Source organism: Cebus imitator, unplaced genomic scaffold (assembly GCF_001604975.1).
Source record: "Cebus imitator isolate Cc_AM_T3 unplaced genomic scaffold, Cebus_imitator-1.0 Scaffold100, whole genome shotgun sequence".
Classification (NCBI taxonomy): domain Eukaryota; kingdom Metazoa; phylum Chordata; class Mammalia; order Primates; family Cebidae; genus Cebus; species Cebus imitator.
This window is the reverse complement of record NW_016107415.1, coordinates 3411286-3426415: the sequence shown is the minus strand read 5'-3', so window position 1 is coordinate 3426415 and position 15130 is coordinate 3411286. Positions and strand designations below refer to the sequence as shown.

Sequence of the window (15130 nt, the reverse complement as noted above, 5' to 3'; positions counted from 1 at the left end):
AAGAAGAAAAGAAGGAGAAGGACAAGGAGGAGAAAAAGGAGAAGGAAGAGCAGGAAGTGAAGGAAGGAAGGGATCCAGGTGGTTTCTTATGGGAGTTTACTAAACCTTTAAAGAGAAGATAATCTCAATGCTATTTAAAGTCTTCCAGAATATTGGAAGAAAAATAATTTCATCAAGTTACATAATATTGATATTGGCAGAAGCAACTAAAACAAAACTATTTAAAGATGCTCACTTAGGTAGTAAACAGAAAAAAAAGAAAAAGAAGGAAAACCACAGAAATGAAGGAATTGACATGAGTGCTGGAATAGGCTCATACATATGAGAATTATTTGATAGGTTTTGGGGAATTGGACAAGCCAGTTGAAATGTTGGGAGCTTGAAAATTGCCATGATGGGAGTATTCACTTCATAGAAATTAGAAAATGCTACAAAGTTCTGGGTTTTCCCCCCAGTAGACCATCAGCACATCTTGAAATAGTTCAAGGTAATAGTTACAACTAGTTGAGAATAAAGGTGCTGTGAAGTAGAAAAGGGTTATGAAGGCTTTTTGAGCTGCGTGATAATTGTACAAGTTACTATAATTAAAGTTGTATACTGGCTGGATACGGTGGCTCACAACTGTAATCCCAGCACTTTGCGAGGCTGAGGCTGATAGATCGCTTGAGCCTAGGAGCCTCAGACCATCTTGTAGACCCAGCACCTCAGAGGCTGAGGTGAGAGGTTTACTAAGCCCAGGAAGAGGAGAAAAGTGGTACATTTGTTTTTCTGTAGATACGTTCAGTCATTCAGATGTTAAAATGCATTTACTTTTTCTTGTCAAGCTGATGGTTGTAAAAAATTAATTTTCATTTTTATTATGACAGAGGAGACTGAGTCTCTTCATTTATTGATCATTAATGATTTATATATTCTTTTCTCTGAGTTGTCTTTTCAAATCTTTTGCATATGTTTCCATTGATTCTTTTTTTCTTAAATTGCTTATCTAAGCTCTTCAGATATTTTAGATTCTGACCTTTTATTATATTATAAATTGCTTCTCATCTTGGTCTGTATGTTTTCTTTTTTTTACAGTTTTTCAAAATCTAAATTTTAATTTTATTGTATTCAAATGTATTAATCATTTATACTAGGGTTTGTGCTTTTCGTGTGTTCTTTAAGAAGCTCTCCATTATTCCAAGATAAAAATATCCTTCCATTTTATTCTAAAATTTTAAAGTTTCCTTTTTATATATAGTACCTCTACCTACAGTTTATGCTTATTGTATAAGGTGAGATGGAAATCACACTCTTTATTTTTCTAAACTACTAATCAATTGTCCCTGGACAATACATTGAAAAGTGAATCCTTTCCCAAACAATTTTAAGATTGTATTCCCTTTTATCTTTAAATTCTGTATAAGTAAATGTATTACTATAAAATATAAACACAAATAGCAAAAATACCCAGAAAAAGAACATAAGAAAAATTGTCAACTGCCAAATTCAATTGTCTAAATATTCATAAAAATTAGAACTACGAAAGTGCAGTTAAAATCATGTGTAAAATAAAGAAAATTATTTGAATCATCTGGGAAATCCTGAATATCTCACATATGGTTCTGGGTACAATGCAACACCCTTCTAAGAAAGTTTCAAGGCCAGGGTTTCTTTCAATGAACACAAACTTAGTGACATGACCCACTTTCTCCACATCATGAACAGAAGAAAAGAGAAATAGAAAAAAAAATAGTTATGCCATTTCTGGGGGTGGAGGACCAAAGTTACTCATTTCCTTTTGCTTACGTAACAGATTGTGTGGCTGCCCTTACTGGTAGTTGGGGGATAACCGTGGGATAATAACCAGTATCTTTAAAAGAGAAGACCTTGAATTTGGCTCATGTGGCAAGGGTAGCATTTTCCTTTAATGCTATCATCGCATAGGTTTCAAGTGAATTCTTTTGTTTTTTCTTTTAAGTTCTAGGATACATGTGCGGAACGTGCAGGTTTGTTACATAGGTACATGTGCCATGATGGTTTGCTGTACCCATTAACTCATTTATTTTAGGTATTTCTGCTAACCCACCCCTAGCCACCACCACATAACAGGCCCCAGTGTGTGATGTTCCCTCCCTGTGTCCATGTGTTCTCATTGTTCAACTTCCACTTAAGAGTGAGAACATGAGGTGTTCGGTTTTCTGTTCTTGTGTTAGTTTGCTGAAAATGATGGTTTCAAGCTTCATCCATGTCTTTAAGGGCATGAACTCATCCTTTTTTTCTGGCTGCATAGTATTCCATGGTATATATGTGCCACATTTTCTTTATCCACTCTATCATTGATGGGCATTTGGGATGTTTCCAAGTCTTTGCTGTCATGAACAGTGCTGCAGTAAACATATGTGTGCACATGTCTTTATAGAATGATGTATAATCCTTTGGGTATATACCCAGTAATGGGTTTGCTGGGTCAAATGGTATTTCTGGTTCTGTCTTCCACAATGGTTGAACTAATTTACACTCCCATAAACAGTGTAAAAAGCATTCCTACTGTCCACATCCTCTCCAGCATCTGTTGTTTCCTGAATTTTTAATGATTGCCATTCTAACTGGCGTGAGATGGTATCTGATTGTGGTTTTGATTTGCATTTCTCTAATGACCAGTGATGATGAGCTTTTTTTCATGTTTGTTGCTGCATAAATGTCTTCTTTTGAGAAGCGTCTGTTCATATCTTCAACCCACTTTTTGGTGGAGTTGTTTTTTTCTGGTAAATTTGTTTAAATACTTTGAAGATTCTGGATGTTAGCCCTTTGCCAGATGGATATACTGCAAAAAATTTCTGCCATTCTGTAGGGAGAATCACCTGTTCACTCTGATGATAGTTTCTTTTCCTGTGCAGAAGCTTTTTAGTTTCATTAGATCCCTTTTGTCAACTTTGGCTTTTGTTGCCATTGCTTTTGGTGTTTTAGTCATGAAGTCTTTGCTCATGCCTATGTCCTGAATGTTATTGCCTAGGTTTTCTTGTAGGGTTTTTATGGCTTTATGTCTTACATTAAGTCTTCAAGCCATCTTGAGTTAATTTTTGTACTAGGTGAAAGGAAGGGGTCCAGTTTCTTTTTTTCTGCATATGGCAGCCAGTTTTCCCAACACCATTTAGTAGATAAGGAATCCTTTCCCCATTGCTTGTTTTTTCCAGATTTGTCAATCAGACGGTTTTAGATATGTGGTATTCTGAGGCCTCTGTTCTGTTCCATTAGTCTATATATATGTTTTTATACCAGTAACATGCTGTTTTGGTTACTGTAGCTTTGTAGTATAATCTGAAGTCAGGATGCATCCAGGTTTGTTCCTTTTACTTAGGATTGTCTTGGCTATATGGCCTCTTTTTTGTTTCCATATGAAATTTAGTTTTTTCTGTGGAGAAAGTCAATGGTATCTTGATGGGGATAGCACTGAATCTATAAATTACTTTGGGGAGTATGGCCATTTTCAGGATACTGATTCTTCCTATCCATAAGCATAAAATGTTTTTTTCATTTGTTGGTGCCCTCTCTTATTCCCTTGAGCAGTGGTTTGTAGTTCTCCTTGAAGAAGTCCTTCACATCCCTTGTAAATTGTCTTCCTAGGTATTTATCTTTGTAGCATTGTAAATGAGAGTTCACTCACGATTTGGCTATTATTGGTGAATAGGAATGCTTATAATTTTTGCACATTGATTTTGTATGCTGGGACTTCACTAAAGTTGATTATAAGCTTAAGGAGATTTGGGGCCAAGATGATGGGGTTTTCTAAATACACAATCATGTCATCTGCAAACAGACAATTTCATCTCCTCTCTACTTGAATACCCTTTATTTCTTTGTTGCCTGATTGTCCGGGCCAGAACTTCTAATACTATGTTGAATAGGTATGGTGAGAGAGGGCATCCTTGTTTTGTGTCCCTTTTCAAAGGGAATGCTTCCAGCTTTTGCCTGTTCAATATGGTTTCAAGTGAATTCTAAGGATCCATCAGACATTGAGTGTCTATAGCAAGGTTAAGTAACAGAATTTTTGTAATGATGGGCATTCTGTAATTCTGTACTATCCAATATGGAATCACTAGCCACATGTAATTATCGAACACTTAAAAGGTGGCTAGTGTGACTGAGGAACTAAGTTTAACTTTAATTTTGTCTTCTATGTGTTTTTCATTTTGAAATACAACAGATTCCCAGGAAATTAAAAAAAATATGTGTAGAAATGTCCTGTTTGCTCTTCGTCCAGCCTCCCTCAATGTTAGTACCTTGTATAACTATAGTAGAATAGCAAAACCCGGAAATTGATACTGATGAAATACACAGGGAATATTCATCTTTCACTATTTTTTATGCACTTGTGTAAGTATAGCTTCATGTAACTCTACTACTACAATTGAGATGCACACTGTACTATTATCACAATTTTGTCTCATACTGTTTATACCATTTACCCCATTCCTAACACATTCCTAATCACAAATCTCTTCTCCACCTCTGTAATTTTGTTATGTTAGGAAAGCCATCTAAATAAAATCATACAGTATGCAATATTTGAGATAACAGCTTTTCACTCAACATAATTATCTTAAGGTTTGTCCAAAACATTGCATGTATTTTCATTGCTGAGTAGTAGTCCATGGTATAGATGTAACAGAGTTTGCTTAACTATTTGCCCAATGAAGGACATTTGGGTAGTTTCCAGTTTGGGACTATTACAAATAAACCTAATATAAATGTTTATGTATAGGGTTTGAGGTGAATGTAAGTTTTCATGTCTCTAGATAAATGTCCAAGAGCAAAATTTGGGGGCCCTATAGAAAATCCCTTTTTAGTTTTTTAAGTTCCAGAATACATGTGCAGAAAGTACATACTTGTTACATAGGTTTACATGTGCCATGATGGTTTGCTGCACCTATCAACCTGTCATCTAGGTTTTAAATCCCACATGTATTAGGTAGTCATCCTAATGCTCTCCCTCCTTCACCAACCCCCGACAGGTCCTGGTGTGTGTTGTTCACCTCCCTGTGTCCATGTGTTCCCACTGTTCAACCCACTTATGAGTGAGAACTTGTGGTATTTTTCTGTTCCTGTGTTACTTTTCTGAGGATCATGGCTCCTAGCTTCATCCATAGTCCTGCAAAGGATATGATCTCATTTTTTTATGGCTAGATAGTATTCCATGTTGCACATGTGCCACATTTTCTTTATCCAGTCTATCATTGCTGGACATTTTAGTTGGTTCCAAGTCTATGCTATTGTAAATAGTGCTGCAATAAACATACGTGTACATGTGTCTTTGTAGTAAAATGATTTATAATCCTTTGGGTATATACCCAGTAATGGTATTTCTGGTTCCAGATCCTTGAGTAATCACCACACTGTCTTCCACAATGGTTGAACTAATTTACACTCCCAGCAATGTAAAAGCATTCCTATTTCTCCATAGCCTCACCAGCATCTATTGTTTCCTAACTGTTTAACGATCACCATTCTGACGGGCATAAGGTGGTATCTCATTGTGGTTTTGATTTGCATTTCTCTAATGACCAGTGATGATGGGCTTTTTTTCATGTTTGTTGGCTGCATAAATGTCTTCTTTTGAGAAGTATCTGTTCATATCCTTCGCCTACTTTTTGATAGGCTTTTTTTTTCTATAAATTTGTTTCAGTTCCTTGTACATTCTGGTTATTAGACCTTTGTCCGATGGATATATTGCAAAATTTTTCTCCCACTCTATAGGTTTCCTGTTCACTCTGGTGCTAGTTTCCTTTGCTGTGGAGAAGCTCTTTAAGATTAATTGGATCCCATTTGCCAATTTTGGCTTTTGTTACAATTGCTTCTGGTGTTTAGTCATGAAGTCATTGCCTACGCTTATGTTCTAAATGGTTTTGCCTAGGTTTTCTTCTAGAAATTTTTTTTTTTTTTTGGTTTTGGGTTTTACATTTAAGTCTTTAATCCATCTCGAGTTAATTTTTGTATAAGGGGTCCAGTTTCAGTTTTCTGCATATGGCTAGCCAGTTTTCCCAGCACCATTTATTAAATAGAGAATCCTTTCCCCATTGCTTGTTTTTGTCAGCTTTGTAGATCAGATGGTTGTAGAGGCCAATATTCCTGATGAACATCAATGTAAAAATCCTCAATAACATACCGGCAAACCAAATCCAGCAGCACATCAAAAAGCTTATCCACCATGAGCATGTTGGCTTCATCCTTGGGATGCAAGGTTGGTTCAACATAGGCCAATCAATAAATGTAATTCATCACATAAACAGAAGCGATGACAAAAACCACGATTATCAAAGGCCTTTGATAAAATTCAACATCACTTCATGTTAAAAACTCTCAACAAACTAAGCATTGATGGAACTTATCTCAAAATAATAAGAGATATTTATAACAAACCCATAGCTAGTATCAAACTGAATGGGCAAAGGCTGGAAGCATTCCCTTTTAAAACTGGCACAAGGCACAAATGCCTTCTCTCACCACTCCTATTCAACACAGTATTGAAGATTCTGGCCAGGGCAATCAGGCAACAGCAAGAAATAAAGGGCATTCACAATAGGAAGAAAGAAATCAAATTGTCTCTGTTTACAGATGACATGATTGTATATTTAGAAAACCCCATTGTCTCAGCCCAAAAAACTCCTTAAGCTAATAAGCAACTTTAGCAAAGTCTCAGGATACAAAATCAACATGTAAAATCACAAACATTCCTATATACCAACAATAGACAAGCAGAGAACTAAATCATGAATAAACTCCCATTCACAGTTGCTACAAAGAGAATAAAATACCTAGGAATACAACTTACAAGGGACATGAAGGACCTCTTCAAGAACTACAAACCATTGCTCAAGGAAATAGAGGACACAAACAAATCCATGCTCATGAATTGGAAGAATCAATATTGTGAAAATGGCCAGACTGCCCAAAGTAATTCACAGATTAAATGCCAGTTTAAAGAGTCAAGTTACCATTGACTCTTTGCACAATTAGAAAAAAACTACTTTAAATTTCACATGGAAAAAGCCTGTATAACCAAGACAATCCTAAGAAAAAAGAAAAAAGCTGGAGGCATCATGGTACCTGACTTCAAACTATACTACAAAGCTATAGTAAACAAAACAGCATGGTACTGGTGCCAAAACACACATATAGACCAATGGAACAGAATGGAGACCTCAGAAACAACACCACACATTTTTAACTTTAAAAGCAACTGTCAAACAATGTTTCAATTTTATTTCATCTTAATGACAGCTTTAAAACCCATAGCTAACTTTTTATACTCAATGGCGAATAACAAAATCTTTACCTCTAAGACCAGGATCAAGACAGGGATGCATGCTCTTGCCACTCCTATTTAACATAGTACTAGAAGTTCCAGCCAGTCCAATCAGGCAAGTTAAAAAACCAAAAGGCATTCAAATTGGAAATAAAGAAGCAAAATTATCTCTGTTAACAGGTGACTTGATCTTACATGAAGAAAATGCTTAAGATTCTTAAAAAAAACAATCTGATAAAACTAGTAACTGAATTCAGGCAAATTGCAGCAAAATGTTTCTAGACACTAGTAATAAACAATCCTGAAAGAAAATAACTCCATTTACAATAGTATCAAAAAAATAGAATGTTTAGGAATAAGCTTAACCAAGGAGGAAGAAGACTTGTATGCTGAAAACTACAAACTATTGTTGAAATTAGAAAAATAAATGGAAAGTAATTCAATAAATGTGGTTTGGAAGACTTAATATTAAGATATCAATATTAACCAAAGAGATCTACAGATTCACTATAATCCCTATCAAAACCCAAAGGCATTTTTGGCAGAAATTAAAAATTCCATCCTAAAAATCACATGGAATCTCAAGGCAACCCAAATAGCCAAAGCAGTCTTGAAAATGACAAAAAATGGAGGCCTCATACTTTCTGATTTTAAAACTTGCAGTAATAAAAATAGTGTAGTAGTAGCAAAAAGACAGACATGGGGACCAATGGAATAGAGTGGAATTCAGGAATAGACCCTTACATATAAGGTCGAATGAATGTCTACAAAGATACTAAGATTTTTGCTAATATTTAGGTCCTAGAAAAGGGCAGTGTTTTCAATTCAATAAATGGTGCTGGGAAAACTGCATTATCTACATGCAAAAGAAGCAACAGTCCTCATACCTCATTTAAAAATTAGCTAAAAACGGATGAAAGAGCTAAATGTAAGAACTAAAGTATAAAATCCAAAGAAGAAAACACAGGAGAAAACTTCATGATATTGGATTTGGTAATAATTTCTTGGATATAACACTAAAAGTACAAGCAACAAAAGAAAAAAAATAGATGTTCAACTTCAAGGCAAAAAACTTGTGTGTGTCAAAGAACACTATCAACAAATAGGGAAAAAGAAACCAATAATATAAGAGAAAATAGTAATTAATAGAAAATAAGGAATTAATATCCAGAATATACCAAGGACTCCTACAATTCAACATCAAAAAAGCAAACCAACAACCCAACTAAAAAATGGGCAAAAGACCTGGATAGACATTTCTTCAAAGGAGATACAATGGCCAAAATGCTTGGGAAATTTTACTCATCAGCTGAAGCAGCATGAGGACAGCACAGTATAGCAGTTGAGTGAATCTGGGGAATTCTGAGAACTCAGGTGGAACTACATTATCACAAGCTGAACTATGCCAGGTACTTCTGGAAAAGGTGGAATAGGTTGTAAGGTCAGGTGTTAATTAAGCACAAAATTATGACAGATGCCTTTAGGTCAAGAAAGGTAGGTCTCCAAGAGCAAACGCAGGATTTTTATTCTGTGAAAACAGGAACTAACAAAAGCTTTGGTGCAAAGGAAGCTGGATGGCTGCCTTTCCCTGGCCAGATGTGGCCTGAATGAGTAAAGAATTGAAATTGAAAGACCAGCTGAGTGCTCCCTAAGCTGAGGTACTGAGCATGTGAACTAAGCAGGAAATAAAGTTTGGAAAATACAGAATCATTATATGATTTTTGAGTCTAGTGCTTAGTATTTTACAGTCAATTGTACCCTGAAAGTTTTTTTTTTCTTAGTCTCAAAACTGTTGAAGATTAGAACTTAAGGTTGATTCTATAAACAGCTTTGCTCTTTGCTATACAATTAAACCTGAGCTGTTGCTGTCTGCACACCTTTCGTTATTGGGACACAAGACTAGCAACGTGCTATTTCTTTCTGAAAAATGACATGAAAAGCATGAATTCACTCTGTGCATGATGGTGCCTCTGCCATTGTCCATGAGATGGAAGTCAAGAACTGACTGGGAAAAAGACATGAGGTATACTCAGTGTTATCTTCCATGAAGAAGTTATTACACATATAATGAGGCAGAACCCCTTCAATTTTAATAATGGAGTTAATAGCATTGAGATTACTGAAACAAATTAATGAATTAGCTAGTGATAAGAATAAAACAAGATAATAAATGCCAGAGTATTTTGTGTACCCACATGCCCTTTAAACAGATATATTAGGGAGAGTAGCCAAGTTTCAGTTCCTAATCAGCTATATCCATTCCTTTAAATAAGAGAAAATGGTACTTAGGAATGTTTAGAGTTATGGGGTTAAAATTATTCCTCCTTGAAGTGGAATATGCAAGTGGAAGGGCAATAATAACAATGTATAAGGTCAAATGTAGTGAACTTAGGTGAGAGGCCACAAAGAAAGGCACTTGTCAGCTGTCTGTTTCCTAAAAAAAACAGGCTGTGCAGATGGAGGAAGCAATGAAGCCTCAACTTCCTGTGCTGCATTTCAAACTCAGTCTACTCTGGTTCTCTAGTCATTAATCACTATACTCCTCCCTGTGCTCTAACAAAAGGGCACAAAACTACTCATCATGCAATGGGAAAAATTGTAACTAGTAGCTCCCTAGACATTTCATTATTCAAATCAGCCTAAAATAATGATATGATATCCCTAGGAAATTGAAGACACCTTCTTCTCACTTTTAAAACTATACTGTGACTAACAGACATGTGTCTTATTTAATACCATGTAACAAGGCCCTTCAAACATATCTTTTATAACTGTGCCTTGACTACAGTTACATAATCTAGATAATTATAAAATGTGCTCCTGATCAAAACTCGTAACAGGACCAGATTCATTATTCACTGTAATGAGATTATTTGTTCAAGTGATGCTATTAATGGATTGCATAATAACCATCAGATAAAGTACTAATAAAATGTTGAAAGCAAGCAAATTAAGTCGTCACAGGCCTTGAGAAACAATGACTGAGGCTGCCATAATAGTCTGATTTGTAGGAAATTTCAGGCTGAAATAATGGCTCAAAATTTTTTCCTGCTGTTACGTTTTGTGAAATAAATGTGTAAAGTCCACAAAGACTAACCAAATGTACAAATTTGAACTTCTAATGAGTACAATGACATTTAAAAGTCTCAAATGTCTCCTCCATAACAGTAAAGTCATTCCACTGAAGTAAAAAACAGTTTTAAAATATTTGGAAAAAGTGCCAACCAATGTCATTAGTACATATTGGCCAGAGGCAAAGGGGATGATGCAGAGATGTTCCATATTAAATTATAACTTATAATCAATTAGAGGCTTTTCTCATTAGAAGCATTCAACAACCATTAAAGAAAAATTGTCACCCATCAGATGACGTCTTGACATTCCCATATATCTTACATAACTTCAGTAACAAATACCATGTTAAATCATTAAAACATCTTTGCAAGTGTGCGTGTTTTCCAGAAGAAAACTACAATAAAATGATAGCTTATGTTTTTGTGGCAGCATAATTTATAATTGCACTATCTCTTTGGATTTTAAAACTCTCTTCTGAAGTTGATAAGACAAGTATGATTTCACCATTTCGCAAATAAACAGAGAGTAAGAGACTTGCCCCCAAATCACCTGATATTCTGATTCAAGATTCGGGAGGTTCTTATTGAATTTTGCTCTCCCTTGGTTTGCCCTTTGTGTTGAAAGGGCAAAGACATCACCTTCTTTTAAAGCAGAAACCAAAATGCAGTGGTAGGAACAGCACTAACCCTTGGTGAAGAAAAGGCTCCTGACAAAATTCTGACTGGTCACTTGATTTGTCAAAAGCACTAGCTCAGAGCTAAAAGAAATAAATCTTATAGAACTTTAATTTCTCTGTAAAAACAATGGAATCTTAGATTGTGATGCCTGATTCTTAATATATAACAATGAAACGTGAATTTAAATTAATGTTGTTATATCACAAACTAGTATTACAACATACTATAGTATACATGTGCACACACAGGTACATAGTTTTCCAAAGGGATATTAATGAATCATTCACTTTATCTTGAGAATAATATTTAAGAATATTGCAAAATAGCACAGACCAAAGATAAGTCACCCATAAATTTGATTTTATGTCTTCCTTAGGGTATATAATTACAACAACAATAACTACAACATTGAATATATTCTCCTTGACCAAAAAGACCTACCTATCTGCTAGGAATTAAGTCCAGATCATTTCGACTTATACATGTAAATTTATAATACCACCACCTTACATTGATGTATTTTAATTTTTCAGCAGGCTTCACATGCTAATACATACTGCTACACTTCTGGGCTTAATGAAAAAAATCTATCTTCTTCTCCCTGGCTCTGGGCCTCACCTTGTGAAGTCTGTCATTTCCATCATGATCATACACATCTGCTTGGCCAGTACAATGATATCATTGCCGCTGTCGTCCCATTTGGCCACTTCTGCATCCAGCTTGCTTTTCTCTTGATGGAATATCTCCACCTGCTCAGCTATTTTTGCCTTCTCCTCTTGCGGTAGTTGCGCCATGATGGCCTGCGTGGGTTACAGAAAAAGCGTGAGTGACGGTGACAAAGGAAGTACAGACCGTATGTTGACTCTGCCTTCAGCGGATGGCAGAACCAGACCCTGCAAAGGCTTATGAGCTACCCTGCCATTCCGGAAAGCACGTCTTTCTCCATTCCAGGGAGGCCACAAGCACAGGCTGATAAGCTTCCCCCAAGTCCCCGTCCCACTCCCATATATGAAAAATACAGAGATATCCAAAGCTACGTGCGCGCTGACAATAACAGAAATTCTCTGTCGCTTTGATGGCATATGTTTGTTCAAAAGAAGCTATTCTTGACAATTTTTATATTTGGTCTCAGGAAACTTTTACCAGATGAAAGAATGCACCTCTTTCAACAGTGAAATCTGTTCAGAGAAGGGAAAAAAGAAAAACGGCCTTCTGTCGCTGGAAAGGAGAGGAATTTTAAACACTATCTGAGCATCCAAATGGGGGCGGATGGGGGAGACTTTCTATGAGTGTTAATGAAGGTGTCTACAGAGAGATGCCAAACAAAAATCCCCTACCCAGGGCATTCTGGGGATGGTGTGCCTACTCCTAGCCCTCCCCCATCTGCTTTAGGGTGGTGGCATGCCTGTGGCTCTTTGTAAAGCCTTTGAGTACGTAGGCAGAAAAGTTATAATGGGATAAAGTATAAAATTAGGAAGCATGGGTTGATTTTCAATAACTGCTAGGTAAGAAAATGTAGAAAAGGAAGAACTGCAGCCTTCTTGGTCATAGAGTCTTCATTCGCAGTTTTGCCTATTCTCTAAAATATATTTGTAACCCCCAAATCAAGGCTTGTCACATTTTCATGGTCATTTGCAAATGTGGGCAGAGCAGCAAAAAATTTCAGTTGCCTGATATGCATATTCCCAAATGAGGTTGAACAAGGCAATGCTCTGCCTTCCTTTTTCAGCTCTGGTATGATAAACAAGTGTACTTTTTGTGGTCTATTTAGTGCTACATTTTTTTTCCCATTTTTGTTGGTTTTTCTTGTTGTGTGTGTGTGTTGTTGTTTTTGTTTTTTTTTTTGAGACAGAGTCTTGCTCTGTAGCCAAACTGGAGTGTGCAGTGGCACAATCTCAGCTCACTGCAACCTCTGCCTCCTGGGGTTCAAGCAGTTCTCCTGCCTCAGCCTCCCTAGTAGCTGGAACTGCAGGCACACGCCACTCGTCCAGCTAATTTTTGTACTTTTAGTACAGACAGGGTTTCACCATGTTGGTCAAGATGGTCTCGATCTCTTGACCTCGTGACCCACCTGCCTTAGCCTCTCAAAGTGCTGGGATTACAGGCATGAGCCACCATACTCAGCCTGTGTTTTGTGTTAGTAACTTTGCTATTTAAAATGGCTCCAAGCATGGTGCTCAAGGGCGTCTAGTGTCCCTGAGCATGAGAAGGCTGATACATATGGAGAAAATACATGTGTTAGCCAAGCTTCAATCAGACATGTGTTACAGAGCTATTGCCCATGAGTTCAGTGTTAATGAATTAAAGTATATAAAATAAAGTAACTAAACACCCATTAAACATAGTTATATATTGATCAGTTGAAGAAAATGTCTTGACTGGCAGTTCTGAGGAACCTAATGCTGTATTTCCCCTAGAAGCAATGATTAAATATTTGCTAATTAAATGTTCATGATGACTTTATAAAACATAACTCTTAGGAATAGTCAGAATTAAGTATTTGTTAAACATCATTTACGTAGCAAGCCCTGAATGAAATGTCTGACATCACCTTATTACATCCTTCCAAAACCATATGCAACCTGCTTCACAATCAGGAGCATGTGAAAGGTACTTCCTGCTTCTGGGACACACCCATTTTCCAGAAGACAGACCAAGAGAGTACGACTTGGGGGACTACACTTTCTGCAATGAGCAAGTGAAATAACACAAGAAAACTGCTTCATACATTGTAAATCTTCTCTCAATGTGAGTGACTAGAACTAAGGTCTAATAGAGGTAGCAGGCTATGTGAGCTCAGACAAACTGGGTTCAACAAAGACCCTGTAACTGACATGGATTAAGACTTTACTGTTAAATGGATCATACCACTGATCTCTTCAGATAGAATATGGGCATGTATATAATTTATAAATTATTTTGACAAAATACATATTTATTATTTAATTTGCTGCCCACCATCACTTTTTGATGGTGGGCAGCAAATTAAGCGTTTTGTCAAAAAAATGAAAGAACGTATGTATAGAATTATCATTAACATTATATTATCATTTCTGCCGTTATTTTTCCTTTCCAATTATCCCTCTGGCTCATTTCTTAGTTGCCATAGGGAAAGGGATGGGCTCAGTGTCTATGCAACTATCTACAAACAGAAGATTGTTATGGTTCTTTACGTATACATACACAAACTGGGTATTTTGTTGAGGCTTATGTATGTCAAATAACAATCTACTTATTTATTATCCCCATTTTAATAATGATAATATCTAGGCCCAGAGAATTTCATAAAATTCCCAGTATTACACAAGTAATAGGCTGTAGGAATAGGATATTCCTACAAATTCAAACCCAAGCAAGCTAAGATCATGCTTAACCATTGTGCACAACTGGATCATCAGCTGTGCAAGGCCATGCAACTTACCCACTGTCCAAGGGTACTCAACCAAGTGGGGCAAGGTCACTGAAATCACTAGCACTGTTTGCCAGGCTGTGCATGCTGGTGAATGCCACAGGCAAGAGTTACCTATGGTGTCTGATTTGCCTAAAGGTATCCTTGAGCCAGTGGCTGCACAGATGCTCCTTACTAATAGCCACATCTACTAACTCCCATGTATGCATACATGTGGCTTTAAATAGCATGTGTACATAGGTTTGGATACGCATGTGTATGTGTAAATTTTAATCCATATTTTAAAATCCAGACTTATCAGAATACTATAAGATATTTGAAGTATTTTATCTTGAAAACTGTTGTTAAAGTAAACTTAAAAACTGCATTTAAAAAGGTACTTGATATATAAGAGTTTATTATAACCTCACATTTGCAATGTTGTGTTCATAGCAAGACAACTAATCCATTGTATTTGAGATACATTTGATTTCCAGAAATTAAATATGTAGTTTTTTCTTTATCTTTTTCTGATGACCTATTGCTGTTTTTGGTTTATTGTCCTTCTCATACATAAGAGCAGATCATGCTTGGTGAAACCCCGTCTCTACTAAAACTACAAAAAATTAGCTGGGCATGGTGGCGCGTGCCTGTAATCCCAGCTACTCAGGAGGCTGAGGCAGGAGAATTGCCTGAACCCAGGAGGCG

At 36.4% G+C, this 15130-nt stretch overlaps 1 protein-coding gene across 8 annotated transcripts in view; it reads right to left on the bottom strand.

Moving 5' to 3' along the window:
* Positions 1-15130, bottom strand: part of CTNNA2 (catenin alpha 2) — a 1139443-nt gene that overhangs the window by 45824 nt on the left and 1078489 nt on the right. For all 8 annotated transcript variants that reach the window (XM_037741389.1, XM_017536690.1, XM_017536691.1 and 5 more), the window contains one exon: positions 11653-11834. In XM_037741389.1, the coding sequence (XP_037597317.1) occupies positions 11653-11834 (182 nt within the window). The remainder of the gene's footprint in view (positions 1-11652; positions 11835-15130) is intronic.